The sequence below is a fragment of the Chlorocebus sabaeus genome, chromosome 25 (genome assembly GCF_047675955.1).
Source record: "Chlorocebus sabaeus isolate Y175 chromosome 25, mChlSab1.0.hap1, whole genome shotgun sequence".
Classification (NCBI taxonomy): domain Eukaryota; kingdom Metazoa; phylum Chordata; class Mammalia; order Primates; family Cercopithecidae; genus Chlorocebus; species Chlorocebus sabaeus.
The window spans coordinates 21,478,143-21,498,433 of NC_132928.1; the positions used below are offsets into that span (position 1 = coordinate 21,478,143).

The following is a 20,291-nucleotide window of genomic DNA, read 5'->3' on the forward strand; positions in this document are numbered from 1 at the left end:
CTACAAGCAAGGACGGTGACTCAGTTACTCACAGCCCTCTACCACCCCCTTCTCCTCAGACTCCTCCTTCAGGTACACGGGCAGCCCTGACAGCCTGCGGTCCCGGGCCCCGATGATCACCCCAGACCTGGAAAGTGGGGTCAAGGTGTGGCATCTGGTGAAGAACCATGACCACGGTGACCAGAAGGAGGGTGACCGGGGCAGCAAGATGGTATCTGAGATCTACCTGACCCGGCTACTGGCCACCAAGGTAACTCCCGCTCTGCCCAGACCAGGGAGCGCTTGTTAGAGGAGCACGTCCCTCCACTCCACAACACAGAAAGGATGTCTAGAGTGTGTCCTTAAAGAGGACCCAGTCAGACAGTCCAGGTACAGCTGGACATGGTGGCTTACGCCTATAATCCCAGTGCTTTGGGAGGTCAAGGCAGAAGGATGACTTGAGCCCAAGAGTATGGGACCAGCCTGGGCAACATATCAAGACCCAATCTCCACTAACAAAAAAAAAAGAGAGATAGTCCAGTTCCCCGGGCAGGGCTTCCAAACAATCAGGCCACTACTGTTCTCTGCCCTTTGGCAAAAATAGCAAACATATCTTTGCTTTCTGCATACTTCTTGAGACTACTGTTTCGCTTCAGAGGAGTAGCTCTCTCCCTCTGGACCCCTTAAGCTCTAGGAAGGCATTGGGGTTTCTTGCTGATATTAGTTGGATAGATATGCTGGCCTCCATTATCATTGTCCTTTCTATCCCCTTTCTGGCCACAATGGGAGGGAAAGCACAGAGGCCTGGCCCTGCCAGTAATCCAAGGGGAGGCTTTCCCTTCCCATCCCATCCCACCCCAGCTACCCCCAAATGTTGATGCAAGCGAGGCTACATCTTCTAGCCTTCCTAGCAGATAACAAAATAAGCCTGTAAGTATGACAATCAAAGAGCCCATATTTTCCAGGCGGGGCTAGATTTCAAATACTCTCCCCCATGGACCCTCCAACAATGGCACTGAAGTTTTAATACAGTGGCATCCAACTTACAGCTCTCAGACTTGCTCCCAGAGTGGCCCAGAAATATTCCACCAGACCCCATGTCACCATTTGAGCTTTGCCTGATATGCTCAGCATAACAATAAGAGACCAACAAAGAGATAACAGGCAAGGCTAGAGGTTTCTACTGACCCTCAGAGGTGTGCCATGAGCCTGTAAACTGTGGGAGCCAGGCCAAGTCTTATTCCTGTTCCAGAAACCCTCCAAAGCCCTGTGGGTCAGCTCTCTGCCTGGGGGTGTTCTTGAGTCTAGACCCTTCACCCGCATTCCACACTCCAGATACCACTTGTCCCAGGCCACCAATATCCTAAGCCTCTTTATACCTTTCTATCAGACTCTCCCGGTCCTGCTGTGCTCCTGCCAGGAGGCACCTGGTCCTCCAGCTTGTTCCTTGGACACCCTTTCCAGACTGGCTTACAGCCTGTGTCCCCTCATTCACCTATGGGAAGCCCGGACTCAGGGCACTTCCTGTCTTCCTATCAAAGACCCTGATCCTACACCCTATGTGGAATGTGGAATGTGGCTGCAGGTTGGAGGAGAGATTCTTCCCTAGGATCCACAACCCACCCAGTTTCTTCCACTTCCCCAGCGAACCAACAGTACCCTTCCCCCGCACCACCCCACCCCACAACACTGCCTGCACAGCCTCGTGTCCCAGACAAATTTCCAAGGCAGGATGGATCCAAGGCACCATCTGGTATGCCTGTCTGCTACCTGCCATCACCCCCGCTCCATCTCACTCTCCCCCACCCCTCCTCCAGGGCACCCTGCAGAAGTTCGTGGACGACTTGTTTGAGACCTTGTTCAGCACTGTGCACCGGGGCAGCGCTCTCCCCCTGGCCATCAAGTACATGTTTGATTTCCTGGATGAGCAGGCAGACAGGCACAGCATTCACGACACAGATGTGCGGCACACCTGGAAAAGCAACTGGTAAACCCTAGGGGAGCTCGGCAGGAGGTGCAGCCTGGAGAGGCCTGGAGTTAGGAGGGATGAGGACCAGGAGACGGGAGGGTGGGAGGGTAGCCTATTCTTGGCTGGGGCTGGGTGATCCGAAGCTCCTGGAACAAATAGTGCACATATGCTCTGCAGAGCCCACACAGCCCCCAGCTGCCTGTACCAAGTAGGGTCTGCCTGGCTTGAGGCCCAGCACTAGGATGCACCCTTGAGTCCCCCAAGAACAGCCTCCTCCCCTGGCTGTGAGATCTCTGGTTCTCAGGAGAAGGGAGCTGGGGGAGCCCATGCAAAGAACTGCATTGGAAGCCTGCAGCAGAGCTTCACAGCCAGGCATTGTGGGGCATTCTGAGTGGGGCAGTTCTAAGGCACTTCCTGAGATGGGAAAGCCCTGAATTAAACTGAGACCCCTGGTGAAGTTGGTCAGCACTGGAGAGGGAGTTCACACCTGCTATAGACTTGAGCCCACTGACAGGGAAGATTTCATTGCAAACTTGATCTCTTAAGGCCAAGTGATTATCCTGGCGCCATAGCTTTCAGGAAGCAGCAGGCAGAATGCCCTGCAGGCATGACGCTCTCCCCTAAAGTCACCTCCGCAACCAGACCAGCAGTGGGAGAAGCCCTCAGGCCCCTGGTAGGAGACTTTATCCTCATGGGTTTTGAACCTGGGCCACAGACCAAGCTAACGACTGGCTTTCAGGTCAGATAGGACCCGGCCAAGAGCTGGCATCAAAAGGCTTCCTTTGGGAAAGAGCACGGAGAGGGGAGAGGGGAGGTCCAGGCATTTGGGTTGGGCAGGCAGCCCATGCAGCTGTCTGGAGTCAGCGGTCTCCTCAGAAAACAGAGCCGACACAGATGGGCCCAGGCTGTTATTTGGGAATCAAAAGTCCTAGCAACCAACAAAACACTTTGGAAAAAGCCAACCCCAGCCCCATCTATTCCTTCCTCCTCCTGGGTCTTGTGGTCGCTGAGCCTTCCTCAATCTGCAGCTTTGATCACAGTGGAGTGAAATGGATAGGCTGGGGTGGCCCTAGGGTTAAGAGCCCACAGTCCACTTTGCCAGGACAGGCCTTCCAGATCTGCATTCCCTGGACAGCACATGCCTGTCCCCTTTGCTTTGGAGCATCCCCAGCCCAGTGCTGGGAGAGGGCAATTCAGGGGAAATCAAGAGAAAGTCCTGGGTTATCCCCATCTCTGTACCTTCGGTGTGCTGGCCAGACCCAAGTAATAGAAATGCACTACCCTGGCATCGTGGTGTGGAGAGAGTTTTCTTACCCAGACCTCAACAGCAAATGTCCAGGGAAGGATTACCAGAAACTACCCAAGGCTGCCAGAAGAAGGGGAGGGCAGAAGAGATGAGTCAGCTCTCAGCTGCAGCAACTCCTCCTGGGCTAAAGAAAAGTGAGGGATCCTGTTGTGTTTTGGAGGATAGGCAGAAATCATCATGGAAGGGCCCGAGTCTGGGTAACGCAGATCTTTCCCAAGACCTGGCACTACTGAGACATTTGGGAAAGTTTGGGGCCCATGAGAGTCAAGAGAAGATGAAGAAGGGGAAAGAAGAAGAAGCTGGGGAGCTCGGAACATCATCTCAGGCTGGAGGACAAGCCTGTGACAGGGCCTGTTCCACAGAGGAGTCAAAAGAGTTAAAGCCCAGGAGGCAGCTGGAAAAGAAGGCAAAGCTGGGAAAGGAAGTAAAAACAGCAGCTGTTCTGATTTTGAAGGAGAGTAAATGGGCTTATCTGCTTTATGGCCTAAGGAGCAGAGAAAACTCATTCTCCTCTGGTTATAAATTCCCAAGTTGCAGAAGGAAGTCTCGTAACTACTGATCGGTTCCTCTTGGGGTGGGAAAATCTCTGAGCTACAGCGAGTCATTCCCAGGATGCCAACAATGGCCTCCACTTCTCCCTCTGCCCCTGCCCAGATACAAGAATGCCCTGGGGAGAGTCATGAAAGAACTTCCCCCAGGGGAGCCCATTCCTCGGCCCAGCCAGGCCAGGCCAGCCCTGGGAAGTAGCTTGGGCAGCCGGGCTGGGCGGGGAGCGCAGGTGGCGCCCTTTGTGCCCACTCTGAAGCTGAGCCTGGAGCTGCTGGCTGCCTCCTTCTGGACAATGGCCACGGGCACTGTGAAGGGACTCCAGGAGCCTGGTGGCTTTGTTTGAAGCCCTGAGAAAATGTGCTGTCCCCTGTACTTGGGCTTGCCTAGGGGCACAGAGGCCTTTAGAAAAGTCTCCCAGGAGGGAACGGAACACACCCAGCCCCACCCCTCGGATGTTAGAGATCAGGGTCAGCGTCCCCCTTAGGACACAAGGTGCCTCTCCCTCCATTTCTCCCAGGTCAGTAACAGCTTAGGCTAAATTCACCCTGGCTGGACCCATTTTCTTCCATTTTACTCCTTTGCCCCTTCAGGTGGACGATTTGAACTTTGTGGGGGAAGAATATCAGTGGGCAGCAGAAGGGGCATGGCCTGAATGCATTCTCAAGTCTGCTCTGCCTTTCCCCACAGCCTCCCTCTGCGCTTCTGGGTGAACGTGATTAAGAACCCCCAGTTCGTGTTTGACATCCACAAGGGCAGCATCACGGACGCCTGCCTCTCTGTGGTGGCCCAGACCTTCATGGACTCTTGTTCAACATCAGAGCACCGGCTGGGCAAGGACTCCCCCTCCAACAAGCTGCTCTATGCCAAGGACATCCCCAGCTACAAGAGCTGGGTGGAGAGGTCAGTAGCCCCCTCAGGACAGGCCCATGCCCCTATCTCCCTGCCCATTCCCCACTCTGTAGACATCACTGACCGAGGACTCAGACGACGGTGTCTGTCACCGCTTCAGAGCCTCCCGCTCCCCTCCCTGCCCATACCCCCTGCTTCGGGAGGAAGGGTGGCTTTGTGCCCATGGAAGTCAGATGATTATCATCCTAATTACCATTCATTGAGCATGTGCTAAGCACTCAGCGTTCTAATAAGATTTTGTGTGTATCATCTCATTAAAATGTCCAGCAGAGTTGTGGAGCTGCTATTATTATTATCCCCATTTTACTGATGAGGAAACTGAGGTACAGAGAGGCTAAATAACGTGCCCTGCATCACACAGCTAGCAGGTAGCAGAGCTGGGATTTGAACACAAAGAGCCTGGTCAGAGTCTGGGCTTTTAACCACTCTATTGGGTACCGCAGCCACGAGCTCTCAGCTAGATGGAATCTACTGAAGAAACCCTGGCCTTCAGCCTCAACCTCAGCTTGAAGCAAGAGGCCAGAGGAAGCCACATCAGAAGAGAAATAGGCGGCAGGAGCAACTGGGGACATCAGTGCCCTCAAAGGACCTGGGCCGAGGGTAGCTATAGGTAAATGTTTGCTGAGGCCTCCATCAAGGCGCCTGTCCTGTCTCTGGCAGATACTACGCAGACATTGCCAAGCTCCCAGCCATCAGTGACCAAGACATGAATGCCTACCTCGCCGAGCAGTCCCGCCTGCACGCCGTGGAGTTCAACATGCTGAGTGCCCTCAATGAGATCTACTCCTACGTCAGCAAGTATAGTGAGGAGGTGAGACAGGGCCCCAGTGGGGACAGAAACCAACAGGCAAGGAGCAGGAAGTCTGACTCAGTCCTTAAATAACAATAGATGGCAATTTAGAAAAACATTCAGGGAGTCAGAAGCCCATGAGCTCAAAAACTATCATTCCTTTATGAGGCAACTCAACTCCTGATTCACTGAAGGCTTTATACGCTTCATTGTCTTTCACTCATTGTTAACACAATAAATAACACTTTTAATCATTTGTTTTTCAGTTCAAAGTATTGTATAATTAATTTCATTCTCTCTTAATGAATCAAACTATTGTTTGCACTCGGGCGGATCCTGTCAGTTACATTTCAGATAGACAGGTGGACCCTAATACGAATACAAGTTGAATAGGACAGCTTTGGAAAATTCACAAAGTTTCTATAGCATTGAACTTGAAAGTAGTAGTAGTAGTAGCAGCAATAATTAACACTTGCATAGCACTTCCTATGCCAGATAATGTTTTAAACACCATGCATACATACATATATATAGGTGTGTGTGCATGTATTCATTCAGTTAATCGTTTAAATTATTTAAGGTTATGTGCATGAAGGCAGAATGGAAAGGTAGACAGGGTGAAGAGGGAGGACTCTGGAAAACGGTGTCTTCTATTCTGAGTCCTGAAGTCTTCCTGCCTTTGTTTTTGCTCCTCAGCTCATCGGGGCCCTAGAGCAGGATGAGCAGGCGCGGCGGCAGCGGCTGGCTTATAAGGTGGAGCAGCTCATTAATGCCATGTCCATTGAGAGCTGAGAGGAGGAGCCTCGCATTCCTGGGAAGAGGGACCTGTCCAAGCTGTCACACTGGGAGTCTCAGACGGAAGGACAAGTGATGGGGATCAGGCCCCAGAGCTTGCTGTCCCCTGAGACCCCATCCTGGGGAGAGGGGAGGGCCCCTCTCCCTATGCCAGCCAAGTTTCGTCATAGCCAGTTCCAGCCGGGAGAGACAGTGGGTGTCATCCATCCACAGTGAGAACACCAGAGAACCCGGGGCCAGGAGAAGGTGGTTCTTCAAGCCGAGAGGCACGAGCTGGGGACAGTTCTGCCTCTGTGACTGCTGCTTTGCATGAAAACTCATTTGATGTATATTGGGGAAATAATAAGAACTTTATTTAATTTTTTTTAAGAAAAAGGGAAAAAAACAAATAAAACAAAAAGCCGCCCTGTTGATCCCGTCCAACTTTTGTTTAATTCTGATTTCTGTCTCCCTTCCTTCTCTTCCCCCATTCCTCCTTCTTTATATAATGCCCATTTCCAAATGCCAGAAAAAGCAAAGAGATGCTGAGAGACATTGGAGAGAAAATGACTGTCTCCTTTTCCTTGAAATTAAAAAAAAAAAAAAAAAAAAAGTGAAGAGGAGGAGAAGAAGAATGAGCACAAGTATGCACCAAACACTTCGCAAAAACGGAGGCCAGTAAAACCTGGAATTATACCGGCAGCCAGAAGAGCGTGGGACTTCCAGAACTTCGCAAAAATTGCAAAGCCATCAAGAGCTCACCCTGGCTGACTGGAAACTGAGCTTTACCTACCACATACCTGCATATTCTCATCTTTTGAGAGGAGATGTGTACCTAGATAGTACCAATGCTTTTTGCTACTGTTTTTTGTTCTGTTTTATTTAATCTTAAACCTCAACAAATGAGGAGCTGGTCTTTGATATGTTTCCTTTCAATTTCCCTAAAGTTACTATGAGAAGTGGGGTGAAGTGGGCCTCTCCCAGACCAGACACCTGGCCTCCCTGCAAAGGTTGGGCAGCCCTGCCTCGTATCAATCCCTGTCATAAACCAGGCACCCTCGGGAAACGGCCTGGAGGTGTGTGGGCCAGGCCTCCATGAGGTTCCATTTGGAAGTTGATTTGGGGACATGGGTGTTTGACTTTGGAGTTCACTCCCATCATCCAGTAGTTCCTGGCAATTAAAAAGAAAACAAAAATCAAACACTGTTTACAGCAAGCAATACTTGAAGAGCATAGGTTACAGAAGCTGCAGTATTTATTACTATGCTTTCTTTCTTTCATTCTCTTGTGCCTGGAGAGGGGAGACAACCCTTCGCTCATATATGGAAGCTCCTGACCATCTGGGCCTACAGCACTTCCTCAGTAGAAATGACTGTGGCATGCCCACATTACTACCTTCTGCCTCTCTTTTCTGCCTCTCACGGACTTGTGGGTGTGAAGGATAAGTGGATGACTTCTCGCTGGACTTGCCTTCTCTGTCTCTTCTGATGACGCCTAAAACTATGGATGACCAATTCTCCTGAGTGTAGTTTCCAAACAAAGAGACCAAAGCTCTATGCCCAGGTCCAGAGGCCCCGTAGAAGCCAGCGGGAGTCATCGAGAGGAAAGGAGCTCTGTTGGTGTCAGGACCTTGGTGGCCAGGATAGCCATCAGAGTGTCCAGGCCTCCCACATTAGCCTGGATCCGAGCAGCCAGCTCCAACTTCTCTGCAAGCAGCATTGGACTCAGGGGGTAGGAGGACAAGGGAAGCAAAGGGGTGGGACTGGGGAAGATAAAGAGGAACAAGCTGCCCTTCCTCACTTTTCAAAGGGTCGAGAATCCTAGGCTATGATGCTGGGAAGCTAGACGAGCTCCTCCAAGAGAGACTGGACCAGGGTCATTTTCTCTGCTCTTAACTCTGGGCTCCAGCTTCTCTGTGCCCTGCTTTACCTCCAAGTGGTTCCAATTTCCAAAGGCCCTGCTGACCACATGTGATTCCCAGGAGAGGGCTGGGGGAGGGGAGCTTAGGGGGCTGGCTTCCATCCTTGGCGTGTAGCTTTGGATCGCTGTCTAACCACACAGCAGACGTTGCCTGGTCCCCCCAGCTCTAGTTTCTTGCCTGAATGCAGCTGACAAATGGGAAGAGAAAAGCATTCGGCAAAATACTCAGGAAACTTGCTGTTTTCATTATAATTCACAACCAGCCATGCCAAGGCCACTTTCTTTTGAAAATCCACTTCTGTTAAAGTTTCTCGGGCCCTATTAATAGCCTGAAGGAAATACTAATGACTGGCCTTCCGCACTAAGCCAAAGTGTTTGCTCTTCATAGCACCCAAAGCTTATCAGCGCAGAGCTCATAATTTGTGGAGATAAAAGGAAAGGAGATACAGGCAAAAAGAGTGTGAGCAGGAGACTTTATGCTACCTGTAAAAAAGTCCAGCCCACCCCATCTAACTTCTGAGCTCTGTTTGGGTGAAGATTTTCTGGCCACACGGCTGCTCAGACTGGCATCCAGGCTTTGCTCCACCAAGAAGCTAAAGGCAGTTGGACATCTCAGCAGCATCTCTACCAGCCCTTAACTCAATGCATCTACCTGGCATCTCCCAGCAGTTACTTTTGGAGATAATTCACTGCCCCGGGGCATTTCCTTGAAGGTTTGTGGAGAGCGTGGAGAATGATGGGGCAATGGCCAATTGGAGGGTGGAGAGGGAAGAGCCAGAGCTGGCTATGAGTGGTTTGGCCACATTTCTCAGGATTCCATGAGAGAGTTGGGGAACTTGGGCTGACAAAGGAAGTGGCCTCGGGCATCCTTTAGGAAGGAATTAAGAAAAGGGAAAAAACTGGACTCAAGCCAAGCCATGAGGGTGAAAGGTTGTAAGGCCCTGCCCCCTTTTCAGCTGGCCACTTGTTCCTCCTCCACACCTCTTGGCTTTGGGCCACCAAGAACCAATGAAGTTCACACCCTTTGGAATGAAAAAAAGAGGGAGTTGGTTGGCCTCTCTTCTCCCTGTTATCCAATTTGAGGATATTTTGACCTTGGGTAAGGATGAAGTGTTGAAGCCACAGCTCCTCTCTACAAGAAGCCATTCATCTTGGAGGAGGCAGAGACGGAAGTCTCTCTCCAAAGTCTATCCAGCTTTGCTTCATTTCATTGATCTGCACAAGAGACAATGCTCTGGAAAAGAAAGATGACCCCAGAAGGGTGCTTGGCAAGAAAGAGGATGCTAATGGGTAACGGAGAGCACTCCCTCCAGCTGGCCCTTGCTGCTGCCTCCCGTCCTCTGCATGGGGTCAGGTGCTTCTGTGCTTGCCGTCCTACCTCTCTCCACAGCATGGCTCTCAAAACCATTTTGATCCCCCATTGGCAGAGAGTTCCCCTCTTTACAGAGTTCAGTCATTAAAAGCACGAATCAGCTGTTAATCTCACTGGAGGAGGGAACTGTTTCCTGAATTCATTCATTCGGGAACCTTCTTGAATAGCCACTGTCTGCCAGCCACTGCTCTAGAGATGGGAAAACAGCATGAAACAAAACCAAGGTCTTTCTTCCAGCGAATTTATATCCTTCAGGAAGCTGGTTCCTGCCACCAACTTAGCAGGCAACAGTTCTCCTCCTCTAGTGGCACAGGGTACCAGTTTTGTAGGAAAAGGGCTCCAGCAAAGGAAGAGAGTAGACCAACCCAGCTGCCTTACCTTATTCTGGGGCCATTCCCCCAGCGATGAGAGCTGCTGTTGTTTCTACTGCCACTATCTCTTCTGGCAGCACATCACCTGCTGCTTGAGCTCCTGACCTTCCTTCAATTCCACTAAATGAGGACAGGAAATAGTCAAGACCCCTGGCCCTGCTGAGCGTGAAACAGAATCAATGGATGGGTGTGCTGGACGAAAAATGACCTGGGTAGAACAAATAGGGAGCATTTGAAAGCCTCGGCTGATAAATCTCCAGGTGCATCCCGGTTGCCACACCTGCCCCCATTAACCTGCTGCTGGTAAATACTGAGCCAGCAGCTGCTCCAGGACAGGCTGTTTTTTTCTCAGTCACACTGCGTCTTGCATGAGACTCCTGGGGCCTGGGCACAGACAGAAAAGAATTGAGACTCAGGAGGCTCGGTGGGTGAGAAAATGAAAAGTGGCTTCATAGACAGAGGGCTGTGGGAGCAGATCCCACGGGGAACTTGGGAGATGAACTTCAGGGCCTTCCAATGTCTTGTCTCAGGAATATGCTTTGAGAAAAATGGTAGCATCCTTTCCATAACTCAGTATTTCTTCCCTAGTTTCCCTGAAGTGTGACATTTTAGTATCTGGAGCTCAGTGATCCCCATCAATGAGGGATAAGGTTTCACTCTTGGTATTTTCTAACTAGTACCAAGGAAAGTCCTGAGACATGATCACGGCCACTGCTCGGCAGACAGGGCCTCCGCCCAATAAGCAAACTGGAGATTCCTCAGCCTCTCGTGGACACCCACATCTCGTTCTTCTCAGCGCAGAAAAGCTCTCCCTTCAGCCTGAGCTGTCTTCTTTCTGCTGCAGTGCAGCCTGCTCCCTCCTGCCCTGGCCACAAGGAAGGTGGGAAACATCTTCTGCATTTCAAAGTCCTCATTTTGACTTATTTGGCCTTCATCTTGGCATGGAAGGTATGGCAGGCAGAATGGAAATGGTTCCCCCAAACAGAACAGATGTTCTTGCGTGTGTAAGGGAAGAAAGGACAAGCTCTCTATCACATGAGACTAGGGGCCAGAACCCACCTGCCTTTCCCCACAACTTTTCCTGCTCAAACCCACTCCTCTTGACACACTGGAATCTGTATTATATATATTTTTAAGAAAATACAATGATGGTTGTCTGGTTTTGTTGTTTTTACAGGTGTTGTGGAATAAAAACTGTAAGAAAATTAAGTATTTAAAATGTTCCAATAAAGTGGGGTTTTTTGTTATTCTAATATATTATTGTGTACCTATTGTAAATACGAAACACTCCTATTTTGCAAGCTGAGGACACAATTTGTACTGTTGTTATATATAAATAAAGTTTACTGAATTAAAAATCCTTAAATCTTTAAATAAACCTGATTGTTCAGCAGCATATATGCAGAATAACATTTTACGGGCATATTTAAGAAGGGTACTCATGGAAAGATGAGCTAAGTTGTTTTGAGGGAGTTTTAGAACTCTCTCTGGAGCCAGAGCTTATTAATGTACCAGTCATCATCATCAACATAACACAACACACACACACACACACACACACACACACACACACACACACACACAGAGGATGCCCTGGCTTATACCGGTAGGTGAACACTGCCCCCTAGTCCCAAGACCTCAGAATACAGCTTTTTTCCAACTGGAGGCAGCAAGTGCACTCCATGAGTCAGGACCCCTTCCCAGAAGTGAAGGGAGGTTTCAGAAGAGTGAGATCCTCCTCTGCCTCCATGCTTAATACATGTTCTTCATGGGTATGTACACTCATGTGTACAAAGTGCACTCATGCGTTTGTACAAAACATGTATTAAGCACGGCCTGACACTGTGGTAAGTGCTGGGGGATAACATAATACATAAGAAAGAGGTGATCCTTGTCCTCATCAACCTTTTAGTGTAGTGAAAATCATAAGCATTCTTAAAAAGGAATGTTTCACCATGCATTGAGAAGGGGTGTTTTGGTGTTTTTATTTTTGTTTTGTTTTGTTTGTTTGTTTTTGTCATTTTCAGTTAAAGGATTAAAGGTAAATAAAGGGAAAGATGCCAGATAGTGTGTGCTTTTAGATCCAGTGAAGGTAAGACAAGAAGGCGGGCCCTGCCTAGGGGAAAACAGCAGCTGGACTGACAAAGTCCAGAGGCAGCATGAACATCACAATTCCGCAGTAAGGCTGAGAAGTAGGGAATTGATCTTAGGACTCCTAATCCTTAGGGGTCCCTTAACCCAAGGAACTCATGCCTCCTCTCCTCTGTACTTTCATCTTTCTGTTTTACATTCTGGTATTCCAAAGTGTGTAGGTAACACTTCTGCTCTCTGGTAAGAGAAATAGATGAGAATAACTCAGGAATCCATCTGACATCTCAACTTAGCATGCAAGCAAACTGCTGTTCACTGTTTTCCTGATAATGGGACCAAGAGAGTTCTGGGTCTTCAACCTCATACCAAGCACTAAGAGTAGAGCCTCCTGAAGGATGAGGTGCAGGCCCTGCCTTCAGAGTGCCTGCAGTCTAAAATGGACAGCTAGCACACAAGGGAGAATGGGGCCTGGGACTTATAAAACAAAGCATGTAAACAAGTGCATGTTGGTAAACATGGTATGTGCTCACAGCTTCAAAGAGATCATAATTGGGAAGATCGTCAGTCCCGACTTAGCAGCCACTGAGTTCACAGTGTGTCCCCCATCCACACCACACACATATACACACGCACACACCCTTCCCAAATGGAATGGAGAGATGCAAAAACTGGTCCCGAGGGTGAGAAAAATGCAAACATAACACCATGAGGAGTCAGGAGGAGAGGAGAAGAGTTCAGTGCTGAGGCCTGCACGTAATTAGTGTGTCATTTTCAACAACACAGAGGGCCTCAGGCCTGGGGAGTGCACCCTTGGGCCTGGGGAATGCACTAGAGCTTTTTACTAACTTTAAACCACCCTCCTCTTCTCTCTGAAATGCAAAACTAGAACCCTGGAAGCACTCTAGTGTCCAGCAGTGAAAAAGGTGTCTTTTCTCAGTAAAAGCAACAATATGGCCCCGGTGAGCTCCAATGTGGGACAGAGCAATTAGATGAATCTTGCCTCTGTCACTGCCTGACTGGGCTCCTGGCTTCACAAGAGGCTGGGATGCAGGGAAATTTGGACAGAGGAGGACATTTCTCAGTAAAGGATCTTTACATCCCTGAGTTTTGCCCAATCTTCTTTTTTCTCCCCTCATCCCACCACCATCTGTCCCCTCAACAACTTGGACTTAGGGTATCCCTACTATTAAATATCTGCTGCAGAAACTACCATCCTCTGGAAAGGAAACAAAGGAAGAGGATGGAAGCTACCAGGCTGTCTGTCTTGTTCACTATCGTATTCCCAGAACAGAGCACAGACCCTGGCCCACAGCAGATGCCCCGTAAGTATGTTCTGAATAAACAGATGATTGAACGAATGGAACTTGGGAACCATCTACCAAATTCCAGGCTCTGGAACATCCTCCCTTTTAGGCTTCTCATGCTCACATGATAAGAGTTTTCCACTTGTAAGTCTGAGACTCAGAGAGATTAAGGGATTTACTTAAGACTGCACAGTTGCAAAGTGGTAGAGCCACAGAGGTCTGATTCCAGACTTCATATTGCACAGGCTTTTTCCACTGCACCGTACTACCTTTCATTAGCTCTGGAACCATTGAATACTTGGAAGTCCACCCCAGAAATGGATCCTTCCTCTTGTAACAAGAAGATCCTATGGAAACACTCTTCCTCATTCACTAATAGTCATATTTGTTCAATGCAATCAATATCTTTTCCTCACTTGCTATGAGCATGACACTAGACTAGGTACTATTAGGGACACAAAGGGGAGGGAAAAACTAAGTCCTGAAGTTGCAGCTTTCCCAGGGTTTACAATCTAATGTCAATACCAAATCATTATTCTATAAGAAAAAGACTCATCCCTTTTCTTAGGGGTACTTCTATCTCATTTTTACCACAAATGCAAAATAATTTTGCCAACCGCATCAGTAAAACTCTCAGAGACCTGGTTTCCTCAATTTGAGGGTAAAACCTGCATGATAAGACACTCAAGAGAATTTAGGGAGAGGGGTGCTGCTGATTGTCTTTGCTTGATCGTATTGACACCACGAGCTACCAAACATCTCTGCTCAGCAAGTGAGCTGAAAGACAGACGAGTCTTCCACCTGTTTTGCATTGGCTGCTAGAAGCTTAGAGCCAAATGAGCAGCCCACCAAAGCACATGTACAGAAATTTCCACTGCGTGTTATTGCATTCATCTTATTCCTGGCTTTGCTTTATGTCTCTGTCTCATTTATCTTGATTCCTCACTCCTACTCCTTTCTAATTGCTAGGTTTCATGTATCCCTGGCTAAGAGCATAGGCTTCGGATTCAGATTGCCTCGGGTTGAATTCCATCCTCAAGCTGTATGGTCTGAGGCAAGTTATATAACCTCTCTGTGCATCAATTTTCAAATCAGTAAAATGAGGGTAATAATATGCATCCAATAAGGTTTTTATATGGGTTAAATAAGGTAATGTATGTAATGGACTAAATAAGTATTACAATAGGTAAATGAGCGGGAGAGAGAATTAACCATACATCCTTCTTTTACAGGCAGCCCAGCAGGACCTACAGGCAGGAATTGATGAGCATCTTCATCTGACTGTGGGGAGAAGTTGAATTAATAGACAGAAGTTTTGGAGATGAAAGTTGGTGCCTGAGAGTTAGGTCCTTAGGAGACTAGTCATGGATGCTGACATAGGAAAATAGAAGATGAATCAAGGTTTCACCCAGTGGCAGAACCAGCTATGAACCTGCCAGTGAATATGCTATAGATAAATAGGAAGTGGCAGACAGAAGTGGATCAAGCCAAATTTCTATGTGCTAAGGCCACAGACAGGGCTCAGTTGGCTACAAGAGTCTGTCAATGGCCTCCTGAAAGCATGCCCAGGTCAAGGGTCTGATAAGGATTTGGGGCCTACTAAGAAAGGTGCTTCTTCACCCTGAGAGCCAGGGGGCAGGGCCGGCTCACAGGTAGAGGATAACAGCAACAGAGGGGAGCAAAGAGGCTGGAGGCAGAGGGCACAGACCCCAGAAGGACTATTCCCAGCAAGAAGTCAAGGAAGTGGAGTAGGAAATGGGCTGGAGCACTCACCAGACCTGAGAGGGGGATTCACGTGTCTCCCCTCAGGGAAGAGTCTGGGCACCTCCATCCTGAGCTGGTTTTAGGTAAGTGATTAGTCAGGGTTTTCCAGAGAAACAGAACCAGTAAACCAATAGGTTGCGTGTGTGTGTGTGTGTAAGAGGGAGTGGAGATTTTAAGGAATTGGCTCATGCAATCGTGGGAGCTAGCAAGTCTGAAATCTGCAGGTCAGGCTGGCTGGCTAAAAATTCCTGCCAAAGCTGATGATGACTCAAGACTCCTGCAGCCTTCAGTCCAAAAGCAGTCTGGAGGGAGAATTTCTTCGTCTTCAGGAAACTTCAGTCTTTTCTCTTAAGGTCTCCAACTGTTGATGAGGCCCACTTGCATTATGGAGGGTGAACTGCTTTACTCAAAGTCTACAGATTGTAAATATTAATCACATCTAAAAAATACCTTCTTAGAAACATCTAGACTGGTATTTGATCAAAAAACTGGGCACTGTAGTCTAGCCAAGTTGATACATAAAATTAACCATCACAGTGAGGAAAAAACCAGTCAAGCCGTTCATCAAACGCTGAAACTAAATGAAGTGCCTGTGATCCTTAAATCTATTCACTTTGATGATTTCTTGTCTGGTTTCTTTTACCCTTAGTCTCTGAGGAGAAGATGCTTTTGAAAGATCCTAACCTTTACTGGGTAACCAAAGAAGAAGAGGAACAGACATCAATGGATATGGAGGGCCCTTGAGAGGCAGAGAGGGTACTGGCTCCAGATCAGGGAAGTGGACAACTCTCGGACTCATTATGGGAAATAATAAGAGGGAAAATCTGGAAGCCATCCCCCATCTGGTTTTCTTCCCAATATCATTAATGTCTGAGTTATTCCAGCCCATTTAGAAGAGACCCACCTAAGAGGCCAACACCAGAAAATCGGTAAACAACAAAAACATGTGGTTGGTTATTTAACCCTCCCAAATCGGGTAGTACTCCAATCTTCCTGATCCATCTCCCCAGGCTCCTCTCTCTTTGGTTCTCCCATCTTCATGTGGCTCCATTTTGAAGGTTCTACTTGCCATCACAGGTGCCCCTAACTTCCATGACCCATTTTAGAAAAGCTCACCTGGAATTCTCCTTTTGTCGCAATCATTATCATCATCCTCTAGCATGCCACAGCATCCTAAAATGCCCCCGGCCCCACAGAAGAGCCTGCAGTGTCATACACTGGAGGGTGGGAAGGGAGCCTCCCCAGCCTGATGGTACCTGACTTCTCCTCTGCCTGGCACTGAGCCTGAGTGACTTTAAAGGCCACAGGATCTTTTCAGAGCTGAGATCTGGGTGACTGCAGTGAACCCCGAGCTTCAGTGACTGCGGGAACCCAGCTCGTGCCCCTCCTCATTTGAGGCAGCCCTTGGTTTTCATCTTGACTCCATTTCCCTGTTCGAACGGTAAGGATGCTGAGGGAGAATGGAAGTACACATTGTCAATCCTCCAGGCCATTTCCCCAAAGAAGTTTTTCTTCCACCTTAAAGAGTCTCCCTGGTCATTTGTTTGTTTAACTAAATCTTTAGTGAGTCACTTATATGCTCTGCTGTGTGCTAAGCAGAAAGGTCCAGGACCTGACCTCTTACTCTTGTGAGCCTCCCTGGCCATGATGTTCATCTGGTAGCAATGATTTAGTGTGTCTATTGCACTTTCATTGCGTAACCAGCACTGTGGTTAGCACGTCACAGACATGATCTGATTGACTCTTATGAAGGTCAGAGGAAACAACTGGCATTCATTCCCATTTTAGAGATGGGGAAACTGAGGCTCAGAGAGATTATATAACAAATCCAACATCACACAGAGGTCGCGAGATCCTTAGGATTTGACAAGATCTTCACAAGCTGTGGATTCAGTGGCCATGAAGAAAGTCCCATTGCTCTTTGGGGCTCAGGGAAGGCTGTTCCCTATTTCGGCACATAGTGACCAAAGCCAAATGGCCCTTACTGCTCACAGCCAGCCTGTGACAGTAGCACTGGCCCTCAGGCCTCTACCAGCCAGAGCTAGGACAAGACACAGAAATCCACGAGACTCTTGGAGAGGTGGGTCCTATGACTCAGCAATCGGCCCCTGCCACTGGGCCTGTCTCCTCCCAGAGCCCTATCTGCTACTAAACCACTTGAGTGGCCCTGGCAAAACCTTTTTCTTTGCTCAATTTCAGTTTTCTCCTTCATAAATTGAAGGGACTTAGAAAAGATCAGTAGTTTCCAACTTTTTATCAAAGAAAGGCTCATACAGAATCCAGATCCAAGTGCAGTTGCTCTGATGGAAACAGATGGGAAGGCAACCCTACTCATTCCACCTCCCCTTCCCACACCAGCCCTCCCCCAACCTTGCTCCCACTCCCTGTGTTGGGCCCTGTATGCTTCTGCACAACCCTACGGCTCCATGGAATGCTACTGGTTCTCTAAGGTCCCACCTCGTCCTGAAAGTCTACCACCCTCCCTGTTAGGCAAAAGGCCTCTGACTACAGCTGAGGTGTAGGCCACATTAAGAGAAGTGCCCAGGTCAAACTGGAATTAGTGTCCTAGGGTTCCAAGCCCCACCCTGCCCTGGTTACCCTTGCCCCCGTGCCTGTGTCTTGGCTTGCTTTGAGTCTTCTGTGAACTGAGACAGAAATAAAGCAAGGTGGTGAGATAATTACAACAGGCCAAACAGTCCACAGACTCTGCCAGCACGGAATAGCAACATGGTGATGACTCTGGCCTGTTCCAAGAGCAACTGAAAGGAAGGGTCAACTCAAACAGATGGAAAAGGTAAAGACATGAGGCAAGAGTCCTGTGAGTAAGAAACAAGACAGCCTCAGGGCTCAGGGGGAACCTCATGACCTTCTCCTACCTTCTATAAAGAGGTCAAATAAGCCCCACAGAGCATCCAGAAGCAGAGGTACAAAGCAACTCCCTAGATGGAAAAACATGCCAAAGGCTCAAGGTTGGGCTGGGCATGGGTCTTAACGAAGTTCTCTCCTGGCCTTTCTTCAGAGGACCAAACCCTCCATCTCTGACCTAATTCTCCAAAACTAGGAAGTTGGTGGAGGTGATGTCCACAGAGGCACTGGCTGACTCTGTGACCTTGGGCAAGTCACTCAACCTCTGGGGAGCCCTGCATCTCTGTGCTTTTGTGACTCCTATGATTATCAGAATAGCACACATAAAATTTGGGAACCTAGGAAAGAAAGCATCTCACAAAGAAATTCAAAGTAAACAAAAGAAAAAGTCAAACTCAGAGCCAGGTGCCTAGATCCCCAGCCCAAGGTTCTGTCTGCATCAGTGGAAGACTGTAAAAATAATACTTTGTGCTATTTCGTTTCCCAAGCCCCCCGAAATGATAAATTTCCCCACAAAGCACATCTGCCTTATATTCCCAAGACCAGACCCTTCCCTATCAATCTGTTTATGTGTTGACCCTTTCAGACAACATTTAAAATATGTTTTCTTAACGTATGAATTAACATGATGGAACACTATAGGCCATTAAAAACTGAGTGGGACAACTGTGTCCATATGTGAACATGTGAGGATGGGGTACCTTCAAGTGGAAAAGTGGAGACTCCACCATACAGAGTACACAGTGATTACATGCATAGAAAAGCAACCATGTGCATGTTGTTTATTGACCAAGATTAGAAGTAAATTGAGATTGTGGTCTTTAGATATTCAATAAGTGGGTGCTTATTATTTTCAGATTCTGGCTGTTTCAGCCTTCTGAACCATTGTTTTGATAGAAGGTGGCCAGGCCCACAGAACACTTTTTAAAGCAATGGGCTTCTGCCTGTCTTCCTCCTACCACTGTGCCCCCTCTTACCCTGCTACATACACGAGCTCTCTCCCCTACACCATGTAACCTTGCATCTTCAGGTAACAAGGCAAACTTGCCTGCCTGACTGGGACGAGGAAGGTGTGGTGGTCTGGGGTGAGGAAGGGAAGCAGAGCTTCCACCCCCACCAAGCGTGGTATGGACCCCACTACCCTGAGTAGAGAGATGGCCACCGAGTTCTGGCTCAGATGACCAGCTTCAAACCTCTGTCCTCACATCACCAGATTCTGTTACCATGAAAGCTGGAGTTGGAGACAAAGCAAAGCTCAACAATCCTAAACCATTTTCTCCAGGGGAGGGGCTGTGGTGGTCGTTCTGGCTGAGTCAACTGCCAGTAGCTCGGAAGTAATGATTGTGGGTTTTGGAATTGGACACAACTGGGATGAAAAATAAGCCACTTTGTAGTTGGATGATATGTGGTAAGTTTCTTACTCCCTCTGAGCGTCCTCTAATGTGGAAAATGTGGTTAACATTAATTCAGGCAGTTATGGTAAAAATTAGAACTAAGGTATATAATGTCCTCATCACAGGCCTGGCACAAAGCAGAGATTTGTAGTATAGCATTACTATCTTGTACACCTCTCTGAAACTTTCTGGGCCCTCACTCTTACCTGGGGAGTCTGGAGTCTGGGACCCCCTTTCAGCCAGCATCCGGCCATACTGAACAGAGGGAAGGCCAGTGGCAGGGATCAGGAATCAGTCTCCATTGGCCTGGGTGTTTTCTGAACTAAAACCAAAGCCCTGGCACCAACCTGCTCTACTGGAGTACCTTGAGGCACTAAAAATCTTCGGAGCAGAGGCTCTGACCAAGGAGCTGACTCTGTATTCAGGAAATGAATCCTGGTTTTGCAGAAAGCAGGTAGTGACTCTGAGAGCCATCTGGAGTGGATGGCACTTCCCTCTAGTACTAGGAAAGACAGTAATCAGAGCAATGGGAATAAATAGATGGCCTAGAAACAGACCCTTCTATATATAAGGACTTAATAAATGATAAAAGAAATGTTATAAGTCATTGGTGAGTTATGCAAAAACTGGAGTTTGGGAAAACTGACTAATTGAAAGGGAATTAATTTTGATTCTCATCTCACAGTATACACTAAAATCCCATTTAGATAACAGAGTTAAAGCTGCAAAAACAATGTAAAGGGGAAAAAAGGTAGCGTGCCATTTTCCCGAATGATAGGACTGAATAGTATAAAGATGCAAATGCTTCATGAATTAAGATATATATTTAATTTAATCCTTTACAAAATCCCAAATGAGATTTTTTTTTCTAGACAGCATGACTCTAAAATTTATTTTGAAAATACACGAACAGAAGTAGTCTTTTTTCCTCCTA

The 20,291-nt window shown here is 48.1% G+C and overlaps 1 protein-coding gene across 1 annotated transcript in view; it reads left to right on the plus strand.

Moving 5' to 3' along the window:
• The window catches only part of PLXNA2 (plexin A2), a 222,350-nt gene extending 211,051 nt beyond the window's left edge, over positions 1-11,299 (plus strand). Inside the window, exons 28-32 of the mRNA XM_007988604.3 lie at positions 60-250; positions 1,797-1,966; positions 4,491-4,703; positions 5,373-5,523; positions 6,199-11,299. Of these exons, the coding sequence (XP_007986795.2) occupies positions 60-250; positions 1,797-1,966; positions 4,491-4,703; positions 5,373-5,523; positions 6,199-6,294 (821 nt within the window). The 3' untranslated portion in view covers positions 6,295-11,299. The remainder of the gene's footprint in view (positions 1-59; positions 251-1,796; positions 1,967-4,490; positions 4,704-5,372; positions 5,524-6,198) is intronic.
• The last annotated feature ends 8,992 nt before the right edge of the window (positions 11,300-20,291 follow it).